Source organism: Ooceraea biroi, chromosome 11, assembly GCF_003672135.1.
Source record: "Ooceraea biroi isolate clonal line C1 chromosome 11, Obir_v5.4, whole genome shotgun sequence".
NCBI classification, from domain to species: domain Eukaryota; kingdom Metazoa; phylum Arthropoda; class Insecta; order Hymenoptera; family Formicidae; genus Ooceraea; species Ooceraea biroi.
In genome coordinates, this window is record NC_039516.1 from 11,064,194 (window position 1) to 11,084,914 (window position 20,721).

General features: G+C 36.0%; 3 protein-coding genes, 1 long non-coding RNA gene and 5 other non-coding genes across 11 annotated transcripts; 6 read left to right on the forward strand and 3 right to left on the reverse strand.

The window, feature by feature from the left end:
• Window positions 1-278: 278 nt before the first annotated feature.
• Window positions 279-351, forward strand: Trnaa-agc. The gene has a single exon. It is a non-coding gene; the product is annotated as a tRNA-Ala (tRNA).
• A 321-nt stretch (window positions 352-672) lies between these two features.
• Window positions 673-746, forward strand: Trnat-agu. Its single transcript has one exon. It is a non-coding gene; the product is annotated as a tRNA-Thr (tRNA).
• Window positions 747-2,269: 1,523 nt separating this feature from the next.
• On the reverse strand, window positions 2,270-2,341 carry Trnap-agg. The gene has a single exon. It is a non-coding gene; the product is annotated as a tRNA-Pro (tRNA).
• A 402-nt stretch (window positions 2,342-2,743) lies between these two features.
• Window positions 2,744-2,815, forward strand: Trnap-cgg. Its single transcript has one exon. It is a non-coding gene; the product is annotated as a tRNA-Pro (tRNA).
• A 527-nt stretch (window positions 2,816-3,342) lies between these two features.
• LOC105285288 (aromatic-L-amino-acid decarboxylase) lies at window positions 3,343-12,241 on the forward strand. Of its 3 annotated transcripts, none has more exons than XM_011349408.3 (10): window positions 3,343-3,640; window positions 5,533-5,691; window positions 6,714-7,145; window positions 7,463-7,696; window positions 8,137-8,266; window positions 8,492-8,752; window positions 10,266-10,383; window positions 10,483-10,570; window positions 10,659-10,859; window positions 11,106-12,241. In XM_011349408.3, the coding sequence occupies exons 3-10, from the start codon at window positions 6,945-6,947 to the stop codon at window positions 11,403-11,405; spliced, it is 1,533 nt and encodes a 510-aa protein (XP_011347710.2). In that variant the 5' UTR covers window positions 3,343-3,640; window positions 5,533-5,691; window positions 6,714-6,944; the 3' UTR covers window positions 11,406-12,241. The 3 variants fall into 3 exon arrangements, with proteins under 3 accessions (XP_011347710.2, XP_011347711.2, XP_011347712.2); XM_011349409.3 differs by having other exon boundaries at window positions 5,533-5,687; XM_011349410.3 differs by having other exon boundaries at window positions 5,533-5,687; window positions 6,870-7,145.
• Trnap-agg lies at window positions 7,813-7,884 on the reverse strand. The gene has a single exon. It is a non-coding gene; the product is annotated as a tRNA-Pro (tRNA).
• LOC113562920 lies at window positions 8,961-10,153 on the reverse strand. The gene is made up of 2 exons (XR_003407251.1): window positions 9,509-10,153; window positions 8,961-9,151 (listed from the first exon to the last, which is right to left on the reverse strand). It is a non-coding gene; the product is annotated as an uncharacterized LOC113562920 (long non-coding RNA).
• Window positions 12,242-12,421: 180 nt separating the features above from the next.
• LOC105285308 (spermine oxidase) lies at window positions 12,422-14,862 on the forward strand. The gene is made up of 6 exons (XM_011349448.3): window positions 12,422-12,549; window positions 12,705-13,055; window positions 13,387-13,578; window positions 13,704-14,029; window positions 14,245-14,523; window positions 14,699-14,862. Exons 1-6 carry the CDS (start codon window positions 12,422-12,424, stop codon window positions 14,860-14,862), a joined length of 1,440 nt encoding a protein of 479 aa, XP_011347750.2.
• Window positions 14,863-16,537: 1,675 nt separating this feature from the next.
• Window positions 16,538-20,027, forward strand: LOC105285286 (F-box/SPRY domain-containing protein 1). The gene is made up of 4 exons (XM_011349407.3): window positions 16,538-16,881; window positions 17,320-17,593; window positions 17,724-17,814; window positions 18,028-20,027. The coding sequence occupies exons 1-4, from the start codon at window positions 16,577-16,579 to the stop codon at window positions 18,120-18,122; spliced, it is 765 nt and encodes a 254-aa protein (XP_011347709.1). The 5' UTR covers window positions 16,538-16,576; the 3' UTR covers window positions 18,123-20,027.
• Window positions 20,028-20,721: the final 694 nt, after the last annotated feature.

Sequence of the window (20,721 nt, forward strand, 5' to 3'; positions counted from 1 at the left end):
ACATGTCGTCGTGATAAAGTTCCAATTTCTGCTGCTATCACAAATTTCATTTCCTTTGTTCTTTTCTTGAGAATTGCCGAATACGCTGAATCTGCAGTCTTCGAATCGTTACATTTCCTCTATCATTTTCCTCTTGCAACTCAACATAAATTTTTACTTGATTTTTATTATATAACAATATAATATTAGCGTTTTATATATAAATAACATGTATGTGAGAAAACATTGTATATATGAATAATAGTATATCTTTAAAATTGAGGAGTAGTCCTTCAACAGGGGGCGTAGCTCAGATGGTAGAGCGCTCGCTTAGCATGCGAGAGGTACCGGGATCGATACCCGGCGCCTCCAAATCCTTTTCATTTTTTGCTATTTTCCATATAACAATTTATGAATCTAAATTCTTTATTTTTAAAAGAAGTAATAATTATTAAATAAAAAAAATATTCGTTTACTTTAATATTACTTTTTAATATTACTTTGGTAGGAAATCTCTCTCTTCTCTTAATATTGCTATTATCAAACCTGTGAAACGTTATTGTTTAAAAACTCGATGCAGAATGCAACATATTTATCTTTGAATATGAATTATTTAAATATCTTATTATTAATTATAAATATAAAATACTGAGTATAAAGTGTACATATTCAGAAGATAACTCTTACAACATAGGCGCCGTGGCTTAGTTGGTTAAAGCGCCTGTCTAGTAAACAGGAGATCGAGGGTTCGAATCCCTCCGGGGCCTCTTCCACACTATTCACGGTAGTGTGGATGTTTAATTTTTTTTTAAATATCAAGTTTGTTTGATTGTTTAAAGATTATCTAAAAACCTTAAAACAATAAAATAAAGTTTGCAGAAAATAGTTTGTTAAATAATTGCTCGTCGCAAATTGGCAGTACTTTTACGGTCTTCCTGTTACATTCTTGAAATGTTCTTTGTTTTGTGATTTCAATCAGATTAAATTTATTAAGATCGCTCACGTAATACCGTTAAAACAATGTGACCGTGAACAAAGTGATTGTTACGATCGAGCGTTGATGAAAGAAAAGGTGGAGAGTACCATTCTAAATCAATACCTTCAGAAACATCTTATTCTAAACCTGCAAAAAAGCTGAAACACCTTTAAATGTTACGTAAAAGACAATTTAGTGCATGTTACTTCCTCGTCACATCTCTGTTCAATTGTCGTTCGCTTATCTTGCTTTAATTGTTCACATGTACAAGTAATATGTTAAACTTTAAAGTATAAATTATTCACAAAACCAAGCAAGATAATAAAATATTCAAAATATTAATCGATAAGAAAGAAATCTTTTGTTTCAACTAACTAATCTTTTTTTTCTCTGCTTTTTATCTCTTCAGTTATAAAGAAAAATCACTATTTATACAATCCACGAGGAACGCTATGATTATCTAATATATAATACATAATAGAAAATCTCATTATTAAATAGACTCGAATATCCTGAAACAGGAAATTTGAAAGTGACACAAGATGAAGTGTCTTCTTTTACTTTCTATTTACATGCCCTACTCCTCTACTTTCTATTTATACTGCAACTTTAGTTTCTTTTAAGTTTTCAAAATCCATGGTAATTTTGTTCAAGCGGCACGTAGCAATGGAATCTTTTCGTTAACGTGCAATAATTCTTACGATCATGCTTACAAATTGTTTTCTTCTCGGTTTTTGCAAAATACTGTGTCTGCCAAATAACGGATCATTCCTTTTCTTTTCATATAATCAAATTATTTTCTTCTCGTTTTCTGTGTCAATACATGTTTGTGAAATAACAAATTGTTCCTTTCCTCTTCGTCGTATTATTTCATATGTGTTATACATATCTTACACTTGTTTTGTGTATCGAGCAATTGGTTCTTGCAATATTCTCAGTATATTGTTTAGTCAAATCGCACTTTTTGGTAAGAAATACATTCCTGAACTTTCACAGGACTTTCTTATTTCTCAAATGTGTCATTTTGGAAACTTCTCTTGTTTCCAAAATTAAGATCAAGTATCAAAAACCATCGTTTTCATAATAATTGACGACGTTTACAACGCTGTGATACAAGCTAACGAGATACAAAAACATCGGCAGTGTAATTATCACAGAGAGACTGCAGATAACAAATATAAATTTGATATATTCACCCATTGATGAAACGCGATGATGCAGTGTCATCATGCACACTCGCCGCGTGGGTAACTGCCAAACTGAAAGTCACAAAAGTGGGTCAGCGAGAAACCGGTTACATAAATAAAAAAAATCGGGCTCGTCCGGGATTTGAACCCGGGACCTCTCGCACCCTAAGCGAGAATCATACCCCTAGACCAACGAGCCGCAATGGAAGATCATTTTTTCTGTATAATGGTAGCGAGCCTGAATTTGCGGAAATTGATTATTGCTGATTCATGCGACATCACTCATGCGTGTAGCTTAAAAACTTGCTTTAGTCATATATGTATTGGCGAATGAAATCTTTTCAGACCTTATATGTAAGTTGATCTTAATTGTTCATTTAGCTTTTGTGTAAAGATAAATCGATATGCGCACACATATCACGTGGCAGGCGTGGATAAAAATATTTTCCCTCAATACTTTCTTATCTTTAAGATATGTATGTATCTTAAATATTCAATTTTATTAGTATATTGAATATATAATTTCATGTAATATTAATTTTATAGCAACTTTATCATTACAGGACCACGTGGAAGATCAAAAAGAAAAAAGTTTTCAACCGGCTCGTTGGTCTAGGGGTATGATTCTCGCTTCGGGTGCGAGAGGTCCCGGGTTCAAATCCCGGACGAGCCCAGAGTTATCTTTTTGCATCAAAATTGATATCTTTGTTTTATTTTATTAAAGTTAGAGGTTAATAAACTGCAAGTATATTATGATAAATTGTTTCTTGTGGAACAAGTAATAAAAGCAACGAATGCTTTATTTTGCATATACTTCATTTATGCTAGACATTACTTTATTAAAGATAATGATAATTGTGAATTTATTAAAATTGGAGCATTATTATATCTTATCTTTGTATTTTATATATATGAACGTAAGTAAATAATTACATATGTTTTTTACTTTTAATAACATTTACATTACATATATATAATGCAAATGTTATGTAAATGTAATGTAAGTAAGAATTAAAACTATTGACGTACAACAACGTGCGTAGTTATCTAAACTGAAAAACGTGAATCAATCAACGTCGAATAAATTTTAATAAATTGGTTATGTATTACAAATTATATTAAGTATGATTACAAGTTTTGTAATTTTATTTTATTTTATTTTAATTTTTAGCTCTCAATATTTCTTAATAACGAATAAATTCTATATAAATACAGTAATTGAATAAATATCTCGGTATATAACAAAGACGATTGTACAAACGATACCAAGCAAGGTTGCGTTCTTGGTAAAAAAAGTGACGTTAAAAAAAACATTGCCATTAAGTCACAAGAATGTTATATTTTCTTGAAAAACAATTTCGCAATGCGCGCAATCGGTTGGGGATATACGTATAAAATAGAGAATAGCAAACAGTTTTTCGTAGTGAAACGAATTTTCATCCACTGTGCTTTTACGGTGATTTGCTCGTATAGCATTGTAAAGAAGAAAAGAGCAAAGGTATGAGAATTGATCTGGATCTATATCATCTAAATTTATTGAATTGTTTCTTTCAGTTTGATGCAATATTTCTACCTAAATGTTGTCTCCAATAACATTTTTTATCTCATTTATGCTGAATTAATACGTGAAGTTGAAGCTATTAAAAGAAAAATCATGACACGTTTAATTTTCAATATTTAAGATTCAATATTTCGTTTGGAAATATTGTATAAATTTCCAAACAAAATAATAAATTAATAATGTGTGAATCTGTCCACTTGCCAGAACTTTAATATAAATTTAATCAGAGTTGGGAAGTAACGCGTTACTTGCAACGTCGTTACCGTTACCGTTACTATTTTTCGGTAACGATCGTTACTTTTTGCTGTCTGTAACGATAACGATAACGTAGTTACATTTTTACAGTAACGGTAACGAATTTAACCGTTACTTTTATCGTTATTTTAATTTTTATCTCTACTCAATAAATCAGCAGAATGAACGCACAGATTCCACTCAGGCAACAGCTCTTTACTTTCAGTTCTTTTCATTAGTTACTAATTAAGTTCTTTTTATTACTTATTAATTTTAGTGTTACCATTTTAAGTAAAACAATGTGCAATTATAAGTGCAAGAGTTTCGCAAAACCAATTTATTATTATTAAAATAATATATATACATATATGTATATATGAATAAAATGTTAACATATATACACAGGTGAAAAATTTGTGTTAAATTTAACAGATATCACATGTCCCAAACGGTCCACATAAAGTTTTGTGTTAATTTAACATAATATGGATATGTTAAATGGTGACGCTAATATTATGTTCATATTTTAACCCAAAATGAATGCAAACTGCGAAGTAATTTGAAATAAATTTTGTGTAAAATCAACATATTTTTAATGATAAAATTAACTCGAAAAAAAAGTTATTTTTACATACATCTTTACTCTCAACATAGTTTTCTGTAAATTTTAACAAATAAAACTTGTCACTAATAATACGGAACATATCTATTGTGTAAAATAAAAAATAGGTGCACAATGTGTAATTTTTACACTTTTTTTAGTTGTTTTAAAAATGTAACACTTGAGTTGAATTAACACAACAGCAACATGTTAAATTAACACATGAATGTGTTAAATATTTAACACAAAAATGTTAACCGGCATATTTTTTAACAAGAAAACACAAATTTTCCAACTGTGTAAAAATAAAAATAATTACATTTTTTAATCAAGTACATATTTTATTTAAATATTTTATAAAAAAGTAACGAAAAAGTAACGAATCGTTATTTTTTTAAGTAACGGTAACGGTAACGAGTTACTTTTTAAAATTGGTAACGAGTAACGATAACGCGTTACTTTTTACGAAAAATAACGGTAACGGTAACGAGTTACTTTTTTGAAGTAACGTTCCCAACACTGAATTTAATGATTTAAAAACAATAGGTCTATTTATTTAAACAGACACGAAGCACAAATAGGAGTGCTTTATATCGTACTTTTAGTAATATATATTAACAATATTACTAAATTTATAATATTTTGTTCTGTTGTTTGCCATTCAACAGAAAATCTGAGAAAGCATATGCATAGAGAAATTCATCAAGACTACCTAAGAAGACCTACTTTTCCTTATTATAATATAATGTTATTATAATATTAATATAATAGGGCCAATAGTTTCCGAAACTGATAGAGTTTTAGGGAGAATTCATAAAAGCAAGAGAAGATGTAAATAAAAAATCACACGGAGCGAGAGAAAAAGACGATGTAGATGCGTTTTAAGTGATCGCACGAGCATTAAATTTTCGATCGTAACGGAAAAAGCCGTTTCGCTTGGCGACATTTGTTTTTCACGTGGAAAACTCAAGGCCGTAACTTTAATTTGTTACAGATTAACGATTCGCTTGCGATTTGGTAACCAGACGACTTGTTGCCCAGATCAATGACTGTCTGCCAGATATATAGATACTCTTTAATTGAAAGATTAAGATTCTGCCAACTTTTTAAAATTAAATAAATACCTTAAACAATCAATATCTCTTCAAGGTAGGTAAGTTTAAAAATAACTACATGGACACTACTGTTTCGTTTGTTACGTGCATGTTTGCCTGAGTTCGCGTACAACATGTTAAAAATATATATTCATACATAAAGATACCTAGTAAATTTAAGTAACTTTTAACGAGAAAAAAGCAATAAAGCAAAACGGTTTCAGATAAATACAGGATTTCTTATAACTAAACTTATAGATAAAAATTAATTGCAATAAGCATTATGCGACAACGAGCAAATTGGCAAAACAGTTAAATTCACAACGAAGAAGAACGCGATTGATCGATGCTAAAGATCGTATTTAAAACACTAGAAAAGAATTGCTTCCGCGGCCGGCACGGACCAATATTTCGTATGATTGCGGAGAAAGCAAGTGAAAGTTTTCTGGATGGCAGTATTTAACGTTAGGGCAGTGTCCGAACCGAAAACACTCACGAATGATCTGCCCGTTCACGCGTCCGAGTCTCCTGTAAATCAATCGGTTGCATGTCTCAAATTGTGTGTTGCGTGTCTGAAACTGTGTTTCGTTAGTGATCAAGCCGATGGTGATACAAATGTAAATGTGAGATCGCTTCTAGACGATGATGCTCATGAAAGTAGTGCTTGCTAAGTGAAATTTTCGTTGTCGCGTGTGACACACTCTATGCAGATCGGAGACGTACGAGAGTTCGATCAAGATCGAGGATAATGTATGAATGAAAGTAAAATAAAAAAAACGCGATCTTATAGTACGAGATCTTATAACAACGTATTAAACATTAATGTAAGAAATATTTCCTATTTATATCTCTCTGAAGCACAACTTTCAATGTGATATATGATTTTTATGGAAGATATGCATTTGAACAAGAGCGTCATATTTTATCCTTGCGACGTCGCGTTCCTCTGTCGAAACTGCGGGCGATTTGCGTCGAGAAAACAATGTTAACCGAGAAGACTCAAGGTCTCGGAGATTGTTTTGCTTAAATCGTAATTAGTGAGCGAGATTTAAGATAAAGTGACAATTATCGTAAATTCCAGGTTTACTGCTTCAGTGGAATTCTCAGCGACATAACGGCACAGTTATATAAATCGATCTACAATACAGTGTTTAAGTTTTTGCAAGAATTGTGCTCTCGGTTTTAGCATTGCGAGACGGAAAGTAGTAATTCAATTCACTTTGTTTCTGGGCTGTAGATTTCGATCGCAATAGATCTGTTTCATTTTACGCTTTTACAAAGCGATTGTGCATGATTCTTTAATCCAGAAGATATGGACACCTCGGAGTTTACGGATTTTGCGAAAGCAGTTATCGACTTCGTCGCTGATTACGTCGACAATATAAGGGACAGAAACGTCCTGCCCGATGTCGAGCCGGGTTATCTTATCAAAGCTTTGCCAAAGGAAATGCCCGAAAAATCGGAAAAATGGCAAGAAATAATGAAGGATATCGAGCAATACATTATGCCAGGGGTGAGTTGCAATCGTTTTCTTTATAGTTATTTCTTTTTATTATAGTTAATCTATCTCTGCATTTTGTAGTCGAGAGCTTTTCTGATTAAGTAAATTTTTCACATCTTCGTCTGTATGTGTGTGTGTATAAAATAATAATTATTAAGATAATTAATGTATAAGTTATAATATATAACTTATATTTTTCTCTTTTATTTTATATGCTTGAAATGAAAGAATAATTAGGAGAAATTAAGCTTTATTAGTTTTAGAAACTGTATAAATGCTATAAATAAATATTAGTATAAATAAATGAATAAAAATTGTAAATCCTATAGATCACGCATTGGAACTCGCCATTTTTCCATGCATATTTTCCAACGGGTAACTCTCTACCCTCTCTTGTGGCCGATATTATGAGTAGTGCAATTGGAGCTGTAGGGTTTTCGTGGATAACATCGCCAGCCTACACCGAACTCGAAATGGTCATGTGCGATTGGCTTGCACGGCTATTACATTTACCGGAAGACTTCTTATTTTGCAAAAATGAGAATGGCGGAGGAATCATACAAGTAATTCCTGCACATAAATGCTTTCTATGCAAAAGACCTTAATATGAATATCAAGTTTCGATTTTAATAATTGATGTGAAAAATGCGACTTCAAAAAATTAAAAAAAGAAAAAATCGGGCTCGTCCGGGATTTGAACCCGGGACCTCTCGCACCCTAAGCGAGAATCATACCCCTAGACCAACGAGCCGCTTTGAACGTAGATTCCTTTCTCCTGAGCTCACCGATTCCGAATAATGTTTAATAATCATAGTATAATTCAGTTGATTCTTTTAATTTATTATTCGAAAAGTTTAGATATTTATTATATCTCGCTAATGATACATAAAGTATACTAGAAAGTTTGAGGTATAATAGAAATTTTAGTATAATAAATATATATTTATATTATTAATTTATATATGACAAATATAATCATTTAATTAATTTTATTAATTTCAAGGGGTCGGCAAGTGAATGTACATTTGTGTGTCTGTTGGCTGCGAAAGATTACGCAACCCGACGAGTGAAAAATCTTTATCCAGAACTGGACGAGGATCAGATTAAGTCCAAATTGGTGGCATATACCTCCAGTAAGTAGCTTCTTACTTTTCTTTCTTCAAATTCTTTGCGGTTTTTATCACAACTTTTCTGCTTTGCAAAATTTGATATTTTCGATCTTATCAGTCATTCAATCAATCATCATTGAATAATTATACCTCAATAAACTGCATGCGTTCGAGAAAGTTGATATTACAGAACATTTTCTGATGTACATACTTTATGTAACATATATATGTTTCTCTATAAATTTTCAGATCAATCGAATTCTTCGGTGGAGAAGGCTGGGCTTTTAGGATCGGTACCGATGAGATTATTGTCGGTGAACGACAAGCATTCTCTGCGCGGAGAAACCTTGAAGAAAGCGATCGAGGAAGATTTGGAGAAAGGCCTGATCCCATGCTACGTCGTCGCGACTTTGGGTACTACTAATATTTGCGCTTTCGACAATCTCGAGGAATTAGGGCCTATATGTAAAAAGTACAATGTGTGGTTGCACGTCGATGCTGCTTATGCGGGTTAGTATTATATATAACGTATGCTAATTATTTTATTTAAATCTACTCTATCTAATTTATCCTTTTATTATTTAATTTTATGTCTATGTTATCGCTCTCGTTGCGATTTATATTTATATAATATACAATCGCAGATTATTCTTAAAATATATCAATCTTAAGGGGGGATTCTCATGTAAAGAGCCAAAAAGAAGCAGATTTTTCGGAATTTTTTTTCAAGAACGTATTTAGTCAAAGGATCTCAAACTTTAATAGTACATCAATACATGTAAAGAGAATATAAAAATATTTTTTTGGTTAAAAAAAACATATATATAGATATAGGTATGGACGCCGCCTACAGCGGCTTCGGCGTCGCAGGTGTCAAACGGTGTGCAGTCTAGCATCCGCTGTAATGGTCTGAAACAGAATATTCAAAAATATTTATTAATTATAGATCATTACGCATCGTTTGAACCTCATGAAGCAAGAAAAAAAACCAAATTGAAAAGAATGGCAACATTTGAAAAAAAAATGCTGTTTTTCCATTAAAATTTTCATTGTTATTGTGAAATAAACATTATTTACTTTAAAAATTTTTGTTGCTTTTGAGGTTCATACGATGAACAATATAATTGTCTACATGTAGAGCCCCGAAAGAGCCCAATCGGTCTAATATTTTTTTAGTTATCCTGCACACCAGTTTGAAAAAAGTGATTTCGAGAAAAACGCGTTTAAAGTTTTCGGTTATAAAAAGTAATGCTTTTCAATACTTACAGTCCTAATCGGCGATTCCAGGGCCATATAGTAGGCCTTCTGCATCCTCGTATAATTGCTGCTGTTGTAAATTCAGTTCTTTGCGAGCAGTTCGAGCTTCTTTCGAGCTACTGAGGCTTCGTCACTCCTGTTGCCGTATTCGCGCGGCGTCATACGAGTCCGCATACTCCTTACAATGGGTACCGATCTTTAGTTCTAATGTGTCCATAATTTTAAAAACGGCGAAATAGCCTTCGTTGAATAATCCTGCAGCAATATATGCGGCTATTTCCACTGTTCGGATGCCACAATATAAATATTTCGGAGCCAAACGCCAAACACACGAATTGAAGCTCTCGTAAAAATTTCCTGCCTCAGCTATACAAGTACGCGAAGGTATATCACAACAAAAGAAAACCATTAGACGTATACCTGCGAAGCTGTTTGTTATGTACGAGTGTATGAGTGAGGACAGACGAGACGCGTGTCTCCGCTCCGAGCGCTCCCAGCTACCTACTCAACGCGCGGTCGAAAACTCGACTATAACTATACGTAGAGGTCGAATATCGATTTGTAACTTTAGGAACATATTTTCCACATGTATTAGAGTTGATTTAAGCAAAAAAATTTTTTGACTCGTTACATGAGAATCCCCCTTTAAAGAAAGTAGTTTTCGATTATTCGGTTAATTACCATCAATTATACGTTTTATAAATTTTGTATTCGTTATAAAACCTAAATTACAAGATCATCGTACTCATTAATCGCATTGATTCAGGCGGATCATTCGTCTGTCCGGAATATCGTTATTTATTAGCCGGCGTTGAGTATGTGGACTCATTTAATGTGAACGCACATAAGTGGCTTCTCATCAACTTCGATGCCTCGATAATGTGGTGCGTATGTGTAAAAATATTCTCCTCTGCATTTTCCTTTAGTAAATAAACTGTACATCCTTGATCACTAAATAATTATCTCATCCTTCGTTGTTTCAGGGTGAAAGACTCAAGACGACTTATAGAAGCATTCAGCGTTAGCAGAACCTATCTTCCTCCTGATAAGAAAATCGTAGCCGATTATAGAGTAAGATTGTGCACATGTTGTCACGTATTCCCTTCTTAACAAACTGATATGTCGTAACAAAAATATTTTTGCTTCCTGCGACACGCAGCATTGGCAGATCTCGTTGGGTCGACGTTTCCGTTCATTGAAGATGTGGTTTGTTTTCCGCATTTATGGCGCGGAAGGACTTCAACGGCACATTCGTCACACAATAAGATTGGCGCATGTCTTCGAGGAGTACGTCAGATCGGACGATAGATTCGAGATAGTCGCCGAAGTCTGCATGGCTATCGTTTGTTTCCGTCTCAAAGTACGTTTCCGACTTCGTCTTATCAATCTCCGATCAATTAAGAAATTAAACATTATTTTAATTCTCTGATTTAATTCTCTGATTTGTGACGATTAATATTCATGCCTCCTTTTACGCGTGTCTTCCGTTCTTTTGTCTGGCGGTTTATCCGAATATGTCTTTCTCAAAAGAAAAATTTGCTGCCAAATTAAATTATTTGCTTATCACAAACAAGATTGTCAATAAGTCTTCATTTTGTGCTTTCAGGGTGATGAGAGTTTGACAAAGAAGCTGCTGGATCGTCTGCAGGCTAGAAGACGGATTTATCTGGTCGCTGGATCGTATGAGAACAAGGTTATCGCCAGATTCGTCATTTGCAGCAGATTATGCACGGAAGAGGACATCGCTGTCTCGTGGAACGAGATAAACAGCCAGACAACAGAAATTTTGCAAGAGGAATTATGTAAAGAGAAGATCCATGATGCTACAAAATTGCCGAACGATATCGCGACGCGAATAGCGGATCTTAATCTAAATACAAAGGAAATTTCACAAAAAATATCATAATTTGTTGTATTTGCAATAAAATTTGCACGCTAGACTTGCACTTCTTTGCATTATCATATATTTGCTTACGCATTCGCATTTTATATATAGATTCCAGAATTATGTATGTAGGTGTATATATCTTAGAATTGGACTTACAAATAAATCTTCATTATAAAATACGTTATATGCACGTAAAACTATGAGAAATAATTTTACAACGTAAAAAAATAAGCTTAATTATGTTAAGAAATGATAATATTATGTGTAGTTAAATAAATTATTACGGTATACGCATGAAAACACATGTTCGGCGTTTTTACCTACTATTGTTGAATCGTATTTTAGCGATAAGATAACAACATTTTAAAATATGCTCATCAGAATTAAAATTATTAAAATTAATAATAATAATAATTATTATTATTATTACTGTTACATTAGTGAACGTCGACGTTCTTGATTCTAACATCAGATAGTAGGAAATGATAACTGGGCAACAGTAGACGGTCAGAATAATCGAAATTCTTTGTTTGCGAATGACATGTCTCTCTCGTGGCAATCCGCCTTTGTATGTCTAAATTTACGAGGATTAGATATTATCTTTTTATGATAAATCTACTAGTTTCAACAGTTTTCATCCAATGAGATGATCCTTTCGAGATCCAGGGTGTCATCCTGGAGGCTACAGCGGTTTCTCATAAGGTATGAGACATTATAAGACGTATCGTCAATCGACATGTCAAGTAAAATCACATTTGCTTCTTTCGAAAATCGCGAAATTTTTTGCACTTCTTAATAATTCTTCTTAATAAATTTTGTAGTATTAATTTTGTGATTAATAAAAGTCTGTGAAATAAAAAAGTAAGGCTGATTTTTCTACCTGCAATTAAACTCTGATTAATTGATAGAATAATATTATTACAAAAGGATTCCGCATTTCTCGCAGATTGTTTTCGGACAAAGGCGGTGATAAAAAAGATATATCGAAATGCATAAAACCAGCAAAATTCGAAACGTGCCAGCTGGATCCCTGTATGATAGATCCATGCAAGCCGGAACCGAGCGTCGTAATCATAGGCGCTGGCATGGCTGGATTGTCGGCGGCACATCGACTGGCTCAGTGCGGCTTTCAAAATTTTACGATTTTAGAGGCGACAGATAGGTATTCCGTGCAGAACTGACAGCCTTAATACATTTCGTGTCTCACGATTAGCTATTAATCTCGGCGTTTAGTATTATAATAAACTTCCAACGCGAAATTTCGCTTTTGTGTTTGCAAACTCAGCGATTTATGATTGTCTAATTTTTCGATCTCAGACCAGGTGGTCGAATCCATTCTTGCTGGTTGGGTGACGTCGTGGCGGAGATGGGAGCCACGTGGATCGAGGGTGGTTGCGTGGCGAATCCAGTGTTCACCCTGGCGGCGCAGGAGGGTTTGCTGAAGGCGCCGCTCTTCCGGCCTGATCCGAGCCGCGGGCTCTTCTGTACTAGCGATGGCCGGGCCATCGATCTTCCGGTCAGCATCACGGCGTATCACACCTTCCGACAGATCGAGCAGCAAGCGGCGGCTCTTTTCGCTCTTGGTTGCGGCCGTGCCCACGGTACGTTGCTGAATTTTATGGGCGTCAGAATTCAGCAGGAGCTGCACAACTTCCCGGAGGAGCAACGGTACAGTTGCTCAGGTCAACCACACGTCTTACCGGCAGCGATGTAAAATGTTTGCTTGAGTGTCCAAGTCGGAAATAGACAAGACTTTTGTCGATAGTCGAAGATATCTGCAGAAAATACAATTCACCATGAAAATGTTCAAAAGAATCTTTGTTGAATTAAATTTTGAGTTGAAATTAGGGGCAAAAGCGAGACACAAGAAAGCGAGTTTGATTCGACATAAAATCTCGAAAAGCATGGCATCGCTGTTACATCGCTGTGCAATTACTTCACGATTCAATCCTATCTTTCTGCACGAGTGGAAATGACATGGACGACTCCTCGATTGCAGGTATGATGCCGCGAGGGTGATGTACGGCATGACGAACTGCGTGAAATGCCGATGCGGAGATGACCTCTCGCTCGTCTCGGCTGATCAGTTTGGCAGTTACATTGAAATCCCCGGCGGCAATATTAGAGTACCGTTGGGGTACGTGGGGGTGCTGGCGCCGCTACTTCGAGACTTGCCTAGTTGTTGCGTCAGGTTTGTACAACGAGCATTCAGAAACGATTTCAGTTGGCGAAAGAAGAAAACGGCCGCATTCTTTTGCAGGGGAAATTGTAGAACTTTTAGAACTGTCCAACTGTCGGATTTTTCAACGTTTTTAGATACTGCAAACCAGTCAGCTGCGTTCGATGGGGTGCAGTGAGCGGTTCATCCCCTCGAGCGGTGGTCAAGTGTTGTGACGGCGAGGAATTTCCTGCTGATTATGTCATCGTGACCGTCTCGCTTGGAGTCCTGAAGCATCATCACACGAAGCTGTTCTGTCCTGGATTACCAGCAGAAAAAGTCGAAGCCATCAACAAGCTTGGCTACGGTCACGTCAATAAGATATTCCTCGAATACGCGAGACCTTTCTGGGTCTGGCGAGAGGGTTGCATCAAGTTGGCTTGGTCCGCCGAAGAGCTGACGGACAGAGACGGTTGGGTGAAAGGTTGTTGCTCTCTCATCGCTGTCTGTCTTATTTTCATTTGTCTTATTTGAAGAAAAGTGTTCGCAGAAGTCACTTGTAAAAAGAGAACAACGGATTCTTGCGGATTCGTACATGATAAAAATTTATATCCTTTTGCGTATATTAAAGACGATAAGTCAAAAGTCTTAGCAAACGCAGTTGATTTTTGGTAAACTAACAGTTCAATCCCTTTTCAGGTCTGGCAAACGTGGAGGAGTTAGCTAACTCTCAACACGTGCTGTGCGCCTGGGTATGTGGACGCGAAGCTATGGACATGGAGCTGTGTTCTGACGAGGAAGTGGTGGAATCGATAACGCGGGTCCTTCGTCAATTTACCGGTGATCCCACGTTACCGTATCCCGCCAATATTCTAAGGAGCAAGTGGTGCATGGATCAATACTTTGCTGGTGCCTACAGTTACATGGCGATGGACAGCACTGTTGGCCATCAATGTGATCTGGCCAGTCCATTACCAGGTAGGCTCAAAGTTTGCTCGTGAGCATCCATCATTTAAACTCTCAATATAATTTTATGAAAATTCAATAATCAAACATTATCTTCAATCTTGATTATCAGTCTTCTTCGATATTTTATTATTTAATAAATATTCGATTAATTAGCACGTATAAATTATTATATCATATGTTTTAGGTTCGTGTGAACCGACGCCTCCAATACTCTTGTTTGCGGGTGAAGCTACTATACCAGGGCACTATAGTACGGTACATGGTGCAAGGCTAAGCGGTATTCGCGAGGCGGAGAGAATCATTCAACTGACGAAACAATACGGCGGTCCGCCGAAAATAGTAAAATAGTGAGACATAATAATATACCTATAACGCGGTCGTAGCCGCGTGATAAAAATGTACATGTAAAGAAATTGTGATTGCTCTGTAACGTACACATGTTATAATACAAAAATATCGAATGGTTTATAGTTGTGTAAATTTTGCTAACTTATTTTCTCTCTACAAGTGCTTATAAATTAGTTTTTAAATACATAATTTGTTTATATAAATCATTTTGATGAAAAAAACAAGCTGCATGAAGTATCTTTTGCCAACTACTAATGTTATATTAAAAATTTAGAAATAAAATAGCGTCCTCATCATTTGGTATATAATTTTAATATTATACATAAAGTATTTAAGTCGCAAAATAATTATTATATTTTAAAATGTATAAACTATTCGCGAGAGGTAATTAATTCTGCATATTATAAGAATTTTTAATTGTGCAAAATAATTTAAAATTTAATATTCTCTAAAATTTATCATGATCAAATTTCAAAAATTAATATGTCAGTTTGATTATTATCGTGTGCAATTTTAATAACATCATATATCATTTTATAATATTAATCAATTTATCAATAACACATTATAAAAGATATTGTATGCGTCAATGAATAACGCCGGAGGAATAAACTTGCATTGACCCATGGCACAAGATCACGTAAGCATTCAAAATTTTTCTGTTATTTTTGCCAACAGTTTTCAATAAGCATAGAAAACTTTGTTTGCTTTGTTGTAAAAATTAATTGGTACGCATTAAATATTTCATAAGAATTATATTTACGTATTATATCAAGTTAATTGAGTTTAGAAAGAAGAATGCGTATGGTGATTGTTAATTTTTTATAATCTTAATTCAAGTATTAGAATCAATTTAACTCAATTGATGAATCAATTAAAATTTAAAAAGCGAAATAATTATTAGAGAACTAACTTGTGAGCCGATGTTGCTTCACTGGAAACGAATCCTCCGATGTTCTCCGCAACTCAATCCTCCATGATGTACTGTAAAACTACTGCAAAATATCTATTCGATCTGAAAAAAGAATATTTATTTCTGTTTAGTATTTCTGCTTAGATAAAATTGTTAATTAATTTCTTAATTTTGAAAATTTGATATTCACAATGATATATTACGAACTGATATATTACTGGCTTCATGTAATTCAGGCAGATAAAAAAATATCTGTAAATGGCAAGTTATTATTCTGACTACATAGTACGGTTACGTAGTTGCCACAAATCCTGACAGATGACGCCACGGCCCCGTGTTGCGGCGAAAATGAATTCCAAGAAATTCGGCTACGAACCTCTATTTGTGTTTAATTAAAAAATTACGCTATTGAACGGCTCGACAGCGAATTAAACATAATCTATAATATCTTCACGTAATATGGCTCAAGGAAACTTGGAAAAATTCTTAATCGATAAATCATTCCGATGAATGAGACAAATCTTATGTTCAAGAAATTCCACTGAATAACGCATCAAATTAGTTATATTCCTATATATTATATGTTATCAATAGTGTTATATATTATAGAGTAAGCAATCGAATGACGGATTTTATAATTTTCTTTACCACTTTGCGGAAGACCGCGAGAGGAACCGAACTACCGAACGACGATAGAAGCGAGGGAACTTCAGATCGCGCTACTGCACCTACCCCGCGCGTGCGCGCTGCACTTTAGTCAACACAAAATCAGCAGGCTCGTGCTAGAACAGACCCGGCAAAATGGACGATATAGCACTGCGGGCGTCTGACCATGTTTTAGAGGTGATATTCTCGTATCTGGATCTGCACACGCTGAGAAACTGCTCGCTGGTGTGCAAGCGGTGGTACCAGTTCCTCAACGACGAGAACAACGAAGTGTGGCGGACGCATTGTATACGGAAGCTCGCGCAGGAGGCCCTCAGCTCCGATTTGTTGTCGTCGGTGCCCACGTACAAGTCGAAGCTGCGGGCGTTTTACCACGCGTGGAACCCGAACGACTGCTCGCGCAACATCTACATCAAGCCGAACGGATTCACGCTGCACAGGTTGGTCCAGCGTTCGATGCCCGGCCGCCTCCCGCTGAACTCGGCTCGCGTCCCGCTCCGCGCTCGTCACGCGAATCGCCCTGGAAAACAGCCGCTACCGTGGCAGCGAATTAATGTCGCTCCTTTTCTCGATTGCAGAGTGCTCGGTTGATGCACAAGGTGTAGCTCTGAAGGGAGAAGTTTGACAGTTGATCCGTGGGTTTCTCTTGAAAGCTTAGCTTCACGTGCGGACGCTCTGTGAAGTTACGATTGAAGTTGAATTAAATACAGTGGATCTATGATTAAAGAAATGCGCGATGTTTATGTTTTAACTGTTACAGAATTGATAGACACTGCGTGTAGCCAGTAAATGTTATAATGAGCATGGAATGAGCCTGAAATAGTGTGGCAAGTGTGACGTCCGAAGCCTACCTGTCATCAGTGATTTTATCGTTGCAGAAATCCCGTAGCACAGAGCACAGACGCGTGTAGAGGCAAGATAGGCTTCCGACATGGGCGTCACGCGTGGGAGGTGATTTGGGAAGGACCGCTGGGGACAGTAGCGGTGATAGGGATAGCTACTAAAGAAGCGCCTCTGTTGTGTCACGGGTACGTGGCGTTGCTCGGCTCTGACGAGCACTCCTGGGGCTGGAACCTCGTGGATAACCATCTGTTGCATAATGGAGACCCCCAGGGAAATTATCCCCTGCTCAACAATGCTCCGAAGTATCAGGTACCGAATTGAAAAATCACACGCACAAGTGGCCACAAGTTTGCCAAATAATTTGTGTCCTTGCATTGTGATACTCTTGCGTTACCCTGCACTTTCAGAACTGTTTCTAATGACACAATGATTACCGTAGGTCGGCGAGAGAATTAGGGTAATTTTAGATTGTGACGACAATACGCTGTCTTTCGAGAAGAATTATGAATTTTTGGGTGTAGCTTTCAGAGGTATGGCTCCTTGTATGCTCGCTGCAGAGGATTCCTTCTGCAATATTGATTGATGTCAACAATATTTTATTACTGATAATTCTCGAGATAGCTTTTGTGTTTTTCTCTAATTTCCGAGAGTATCTTGAAATTAATAATCTTAAGATGTTAAGTTACCTTGAAATCTTAAGATAGCAACGTGAGCGCTTACACACGAGTCACTTTGATGAACAGGATTGCCAGACAAGAGATTGTACCCATCCGTGTCTGCGGTTTACGGGAACACGGAAGTGTCCATGGTGTACTTAGGACCGCCGCTGGACGGCTAACACATCACACTCGAGAAACACATATCCTCAAAAGGCTCGCTTGAGGCAGTGCAATGCATTCTAAACGCCAAGTTCTCTGCATCGTACCGACATTGGTCTACGTTCAGGTAGAGCGAGCGCACCGACGGCAGCCTGTGTACAATATTCTTTACGGAGAATGCGTGCCTGCTAGATTACTTGCAGAGTATGGAGATGATATTGTAAATAATAGGCACTTTGTTCGAAAGATTTATACCACTGCGAAGATTATACCATCCAGCGTATACGCAATGGCTAATACCGTGACTGTTACTTTGATTGTGTTGTGTCAGTCGATCTGTTCGATTAGCGTGATTGTGTGCGTGTGCACAAATACGTGGAGGCTTTAAGCAGTATCAGTTGTTGATCGATTAACAAGGGAATACGTTTCCGTAATTTGTCAGAACTTTCTCTTGGCTAACACTACTTTTACTGTTATAAATCGAAAATCGATTATTCTCGATGTATGTACAAGGTACATATAGGGAATTAGTAATCGTTTGTCACGCTTAATACCTCCATGCAGTGATAATAATAATTATTATTATTCAATTACGTAATTAATTAATAATTTCTCACTTTTGAGAATTCCATATCTAAATCTGTGTCATACTTGCCATAATTACTACTTAGCCTCGATTTATTTGCATCCATGTTTTAATGGTGCGTATCAATATACCTCAAAACACTTGTAACTTTATTATTATTTTATTATTTATTTGCTAGTTAGTAAGGACAAATGGACTGGTTGCATTCTTCCAGAGTGCTTACGATCTTTACCTCATACGTGTGACGATTCATCTGTTTATCGTAAATGTGACTTCTGTCGTCTTTAATCGAGGAGAGAAAAAAATGTCAAGAAAATTGTTCTCATTTCCCTGAGGAGGAGTTTCGTGTATGATTCTTGTGATTTATCGTGATTATGTCCTTTATATATACAGAAAACGGAAGATCAATATATGGATCAATTTTATAATTAATTATATTTCCTCTATGTTGTGAACTCGGAAGTGTCTCGCGGAAGTAGTTTCCCACGTAGTTTACATGTTGTCCTATTTAAAGTCTTCATCAGGTGTATATATATATATATATATATCATTTTTGTACAAGAACAAATCGTGACGAAGCAGCTGTTCAGCATGATGAAAGCAACCAGCGAATGGGAGGGACTCTGCGATAAATATATTAGAATTGTTGAAAATTATTCGTCCTAAACGGAAAATTGGATCTCGCAAACGAAGCATTTTTCATAGAAATTAATGTGCATTTAAATACGACTTTCTCTCGTCAGAGAGACGGGAAGGAAACATTCCACCCTTGCAGAACGTTATGTATTTTCCCTGCATTTTAAACCGTTGAATTTTATGTGTTTGCGTCAACGCGGTCTGATTTAGATTCTAAGTAGCCGTATATATTGAAATATATTAAGCTATACGTTGCGCCAAGTAATCTTAACCAATATCATTTTAATATCTCCCTTGTACATGCTGTATAAATTTTTACGCCACTATTGTGGACGACGGAGTGCACAACGGACGTTTTATTCGATCAAGTGTGTTGTCCTTTTCGTTTCCGTCTAGAGAAATTTTTACGTTGATTACGTATTACATATACGTGTATAAATATGCGGGAGATTGTATATTGCAACCTGTTAAGTCTGTACTTATAAATAATGCTGTTTTTATCGTAAGATTGAATACTGACGATTATAGAGCGAACTAGGTACGATCAATGAGACGATTATTTATAATTGTACATATTTATTATGATGATTGCGTTTACTGTACGTAGTGAATTCGTGTGTGAATTAGTTTTTCTAAACTTTTGTACAGAACCATGTACATAGCGATTATAAATATTTCGAAAATAAAGCTTATTTCATACGTACTTGTCGGTTATTCCCTTTGCCGAGCCCACGAATTCTTCAGTACCTCCAAGACGCGCCATAATCGCGTCACGTTACTTGTCCAACGTATGAATAAATATTACGGCTGCTAGATTTGGACGACTCCTTTATTCGTTTTGTTGAAAGTCTTACACTGTTTTCGCAATGCAGCGAACGCTAGTGACGGTAACAATTAATGCGTTACGCATGTATCTACCTCAGATATCCAAGGATATCCAAGTCCGAGTAGCAAACTCGCGGACTCGAGAGATCACCATGACACCGAACCAAACCAAAAAACCCTTTAGAAATATCGTATACCGATATTAAAACGTTAAGATCAACCCGCCCCCTCAACCTACCCCGCGCACAGATTCCGTTCGCAATAACGCTTCTTTCTTAACTTAGATGCGAAAGGACAGCGTCCACAAATTTCCAGAGTGCGAATGCAAGTGTTATCCGAGACAGTGTTGTGCCTGATCCGGGATAGCTGGACAGGCGCGACTGTGCATTTGGCGAGAGTAGTAACGTTACACGGTGATACAAGAGACACAATAATACTAACATTCTCACTGTGCAAATTTGTATCGAGTTCCACGAGAACGTATAAACTGACCAGTGTTGGGATTGCGCCGCGCAAAAGCGTGCGCATAAATAAATTATATTATTTAACACGTAAACGATGTAAATAAGTCA